This window comes from Liolophura sinensis, chromosome 13 (genome assembly GCF_032854445.1).
Source record: "Liolophura sinensis isolate JHLJ2023 chromosome 13, CUHK_Ljap_v2, whole genome shotgun sequence".
NCBI lineage: Eukaryota > Metazoa > Mollusca > Polyplacophora > Chitonida > Chitonidae > Liolophura > Liolophura sinensis.
This window is the reverse complement of record NC_088307.1, coordinates 11,422,248-11,427,677: the sequence shown is the minus strand read 5'-3', so window position 1 is coordinate 11,427,677 and position 5,430 is coordinate 11,422,248. Positions and strand designations below refer to the sequence as shown.

General features: G+C 43.2%; 1 protein-coding gene across 1 annotated transcript in view; it reads right to left on the bottom strand.

Annotated features, from left to right (window-relative positions):
* LOC135480857 (suprabasin-like) overlaps positions 1-4,955 on the bottom strand; it is a 5,898-nt gene extending 943 nt beyond the window's left edge. The window contains exons 1-6 of the mRNA XM_064760786.1: positions 4,874-4,955; positions 3,503-3,638; positions 2,924-3,154; positions 1,812-1,908; positions 939-1,455; positions 291-448 (exon numbers count right to left, since the gene is read on the bottom strand). Of these exons, the coding sequence (XP_064616856.1) occupies positions 291-448; positions 939-1,455; positions 1,812-1,908; positions 2,924-3,154; positions 3,503-3,638; positions 4,874-4,954 (1,220 nt within the window). The 5' untranslated portion in view covers position 4,955. The remainder of the gene's footprint in view (positions 1-290; positions 449-938; positions 1,456-1,811; positions 1,909-2,923; positions 3,155-3,502; positions 3,639-4,873) is intronic.
* Positions 4,956-5,430: the final 475 nt, after the last annotated feature.

Below are 5,430 nucleotides of genomic sequence, written 5' to 3'. Positions count from 1 at the left end.
TATGGTGAGTCAGTCGGTCGAATATTGAACATCCTTTTCTTAACGTAGGCGATGAGTCCAAGACGATATGGAGCTGTTGCCAATTTGTGCTCATAACTGATTGAGACAGACTTTCTTTCTACAAGGAGACATCGTCGTAATAGGATCAAAGTCATGCTGAAAACGAGCGACGATAAATTGTTACCAACAAACGACACAAACATGTGTGTGTCCGTAAGTTTTCCATACATCGCCATTAGTAAAGAAACGCATTAAAACATAGCATGACATTTCTAAGCTGTCAGCTTTACCTGGAATATGGAATGGACTCTTCCCGTGGAAAAACAGCATCAATCAAAGACTGTGCCTTGCTCATTAATCCCCCTGTGACGTAGTTAACTCCCTTCAGAATGTCGCTGACCCGGATGCAGATATCAAGCCCTCTGCGCGAGCGGGTATCCACATTACCCTGTGAAGAATTGATTTTTTGAGTGTGATGCACAAATTAGCCCCTGGGGGTAAATGGAGATAAGGACTTCAGACACCCTGAATATGTATGTTGTATGTATCTTCCACTAAGGGTTCTGTATTATTAGTAAAATTTGAGAAGCTTTGAACGACTGCCTATAATTGTACTATCTTTAAAAAATTTCCGACGTACGCGCCAACGCTTATGATAAAGATCGTGAGATTAATAACAGAATCTAAGGAATACAATTAAACAAAATAGGCCTATACACACGGGATATACGTCTGTTCCTTCTAAGGCAAATAAACAATCAGAAACTTGAAATATTTATTCTTTCGCTTTACCTGTATTTGGCACAAGAATAATTTGACTGTATATTTAAAATTTTTCCTGAAATAATATTTAACGAATCAATTGTCTAGTTACGTTTTATGTTATTCGATTCAAAGAGATTCAAAATCAAAGATTTTGAAGACCACCCACTACTCACATCAACCAGTACGTACAACTTTCCATCGATGAGATAGTACTTATCCACTGCATTCCGACGGCCAAATATGTGGTGGATCACGTGTCCAACGTGGTGAATTGCGTGCGACACTTCGTGACCCACGTGTGAGATACCTTTACCAACTTCGTGAGCCACGTGTTCAGCGCCCTTTGCAACCTCATGGCCTACGTGTTCCGCTCCTTTCACTACCTCGTGGGCCACGTGTTCAGCGCCTTTTCCAACCTCATGGGCCACGTGTTCCGCGCCTTTCACGACTTCTTTACCAACGTGTTCAGCCCCCTTGGCGATTTCCTTGCCAGCATGTTCGAGGCCGTGTCCTACCTCGTGCAAAACATGCTCCGCCCCTTCTTCGATTTCTGCCCACACATGTCCGGCTTCGTCCACAAAGTGCTTAGCCCCTTTAAGGACTTCTTTCCCGAGATGCTCTGCTCCTTTTAGGACTTTTTCAGCGCCGTCGATTACTTTCTCTCCGACTTCCTCCACCAACTTCCCCAAACTGCAAGCACAGTATCTCCATATAATAGTCCCATAATAGAATCATACGAGAAAGAAGAGACATTGTTAAAACCAGAAAGCTCCTGCTGGCTATATGAACGTTCGATTTCTTACACTTAATGACTAAAAAGACCTTTAAGTTATTGCAGCTTTTAGAAGATACGATATGTATAATTTATAAGAAAGTGATCAATTTGACGTGAAAACTTGACCCACCCCCTCCTCCCCTACGTTCAAAGAATGCGACGATTTATTTCCTTATCGCTTAACGACATACTCTGAATCAAACTACGTCAATGGCGAAGATCACCTTTCTTTGAAAGTAAAGCTTTACTGTGGAAAAAATTACAGACATGCCTGTGGATGAGACAGAACTTCTTGTGCAGAATGTGATCCACCTTGTCCAAGAAGTGCCCGAGCGGACCAAAAGCATTCAGGATTGCGTCCAGGACATCTGAGTCAAAGTAGAGAGAGAGAAAGAGAGAGAGAGAAAGGGAGTGTGGGTGAGAAAAAACGTCTTCAAAAGTCCCCCTCCTTCCACGAACGCAGTTTCGCCCTAAGATTTAACCGCTTATTTATGAAGCATATAAGTTAAAATTGGAGCTCACCCCACTATAATGCTGGCCGCCGTTGTATAAGAGAAATATTCTTGAGTACGGTGTAAAACACAAATCAAATAAATAAAATAAATTAAAATTGGAAACACTGCGCATGTGTGGCAAAATATGTTAAGGCAAATATATAAAAAAACTGAACTGCAATCTGCAGATTATATCGAGCTTTTAAGTATTGACACCAGTACAAAAACCTGCTTTGTGAAACTGGCCCTTGATACTTAAAGATGAATGAGAAAATGGCAATGCAAAGCACTTTTCTAATTTTATTTTCTGTCTGATTCAAATTATAGAAAATGAGTAACTTTGTGTTGTGGCCTATTCTATGGCTAGTTACATGGTATGGAAGCCTTGGACTCTAATGGAAGGTGTTTGATTCAGAAACGAGAAAGACTCCTTTTTATAGCAAAGTCTTTCAGCCATGAGGTGTGCCGTTTAGAATCCCATGCGTCGCCGTATCATTTGGAACAAAAGTAGTCACACGGTTACACTGTTTCAAAGGGACTTCCCAACTGTGTATACAATAAGATTTGTAAAGTAAATGACGGATGCATCTTGCTAGAATCATTATGAAAATGGGAACAGAAACGGTTTTCGAATAATGCGTAATTAAGTTTCAAAACATGTTAATAAATTCGTTTCTTTCCGACAGGCAATGAAAGACATTAGAAAATTATGCAAAAAAATGAACATTTCCCCTTGCAAGATGAGAATCTCTCCAAATGCTATAAGAACAGAAGAGAGCACAACTGGTAATATTCATCCATGCGGGGTAGTTACGTTATAAAAATTCTCAACGCAGCGTCTATTTTAGTGGCATGGCACAGTTGCACCTACAGGACGACACAAACTTACGTTTGACTGCACTTAGCTTCGGTAATCCCCTGCGCCTGCGCAATACATGGAGTTTAGACAGGACGTTCTCTACTTTTGAACACCCCTTGTTCACTGTTCCCAGAACTTTACCAAAACCCTCTGGAAAGACATCCATTTTCCTGGACACCCCTTCTAAGGCGTGGATCGCCGGAGATCGACCAGCTGGAAGTGCGTCCACACATCCTTCCGCCGCTCCAGCTTTAGCCTCAACTTGGGAAAAGATGGACATAAAACGTATAACTTAATAAACAGTTCACTCATGAATATTTCATGTGCAAATTCACAAACAAATTTACCTATGTAAAAGCATCGCCTATGGGCCAATCGGAAGTGCATCCGAGCATCCTTTCAGCAGGTGCGGCTTTGGCTTTACCTTGGAGACACAAAACCATGAAGGGAATGAAAATCTAGTGATCAGTGTTTCATTACATATCTTAACATTTTCACTCACAATTCATGAATCTACAGCATTTGCTTAATTTTCGTCATAGTCAATGCAGTGTTATAAAAGCTAAACTCGATGAAAAAGGAAAAAAGACAATAGCCAACTATACTTACCCAGAAACACAACCTTTGTGAAATTACCGATGATTTTCTCCGCCCATTCCACCTTTTCCTTTACCGTTTTCAGAGGTTCCGTCCATCTATCCAACAAGCCGGCGAATTTCCCAACAACTGGCTCCACTTTTGACACCTTGACAGCAGATGAATAAGTGAAATTATATATATGTAGCTGATTTTTTTTCTTACAAACCGAACAAATATTTCTGACTATTCAGAAATTACTAAGGGTACTCCCTTTTTGTCATTCAAGGATAAAGTATTTTGATCCGGTTTTAGTTCTTATAATGGTTCTTACAGTTCTTGTAGTTCTTATGATAATATAATTGTTAGCAAAAACAATCTAAGTATTTAATATTTAAGCTAAGAATTTCTATTTTCATTATCATGTATATCATACACCTTCATGGCTTGTCTATGTCTACAATGATATTTTGATGAATTGCCTGAACATTCTAGGACCAACCTTACCTCAGAGTTGATAGTATTAAGAAATGTCACTGATTGCCTTACTTGTGGTATCATCATCCCTACCCCAGCACTAACTTACCCCAGAGTTGACAGTGTGGAGGAGAGTCACAACAGAGGCCACCTGTCCCACGAAATGTGTCATTATTTCTACCCCACCATTATCTTACCCCAGAGTCGATAGTGTTGAGGACAGTCACCGCCTGTTCTAACACCACAGAGGCCGCCTGCCCACGTAAGGTATCATCATTTCTGCCCCACCATTATCTTACTCCAGAGTCGATAGTGTTGAGGACAGTCACCGCCTGTTCTAACACCACAGAGGCCGCCTGTCCCACGTAAGGTATCACCATTTCTGCCCCACCATTATCTTACCCAGGTGTCAATAGTGTTGAGGATAGTCACCGCCTGTTCTAACACCACAGAGGCCGCCTGTCCCACGTAAGGTATCATCATTTCAGCCCCACCATTATCTTACCCCAGAGTCGATAGTGTTGAGGACAGTCACCGTCGGCTCTAACACCACAGAGGCCGCCTGTCCCACGTAAAGTATCATTATTTCTGCCCCACCATTATCTTACCCCAGAGTCGATAGTGTTGAGGACAGTCACCGCCTGTTCTAACACCACAGAGGCCGCCTGCCCACGTAAGGTACCGGTATCATCATTTCTGCCCCACCATTATCTTACCCCAGAGTCGATAATGTTGAGGACAGTCACCGTCGGCTCTAACACCACAGAGGCCGCCTGCCCACGTAAGGTACCGGTATCATCATTTCTGCCCCACCATTATCTTACCCCAGAGTCGATAGTGTTGAGGACAGTCACCGCCTGTTCTAACACCACAGAGGCCGCCTGTCCCACGTAAGGTATCATCATTTCTGCCCCACCATTATCTTACCCCAGAGTCGATAGTGTTGAGAACAGTCACCGTCGGCTCTAACACCACAGAGGCCGCCTGTCCCACGTAAGGTATCATCATTTCTGCCCCACCATTATCTTACCCCAGAGTCGATAGTGTTGAGGACAGTCACCGCCTGTTCTAACATCACAGAGGCCGCCTGCCCACGTAAGGTACCGGTATCATCATTTCTGCCCCACCATTATCTTACCCCAGAGTCGATAATGTTGAGGACAGTCACCGTCGGCTCTAACACCACAGAGGCCGCCTGTCCCACGTAAGGTACCGGTATCATCATTTCTGCCCCACCATTATCTTACCCCAGAGTCGATAGTGTTGAGGACAGTCACCGCCTGTTCTAACACCACAGAGGCCGCCTGCCCACGTAAGGTACCGGTATCATCATTTCTGCCCCACCATTATCTTACCCCAGAGTCGATAGTGTTGAGAACAGTCACCGTCGGCTCTAACACCACAGAGGCCGCCTGTCCCACGTAAGGTATCATCATTTCTGCCCCACCATTATCTTACCCCAGAGTCGATAGTGTTGAGCACAG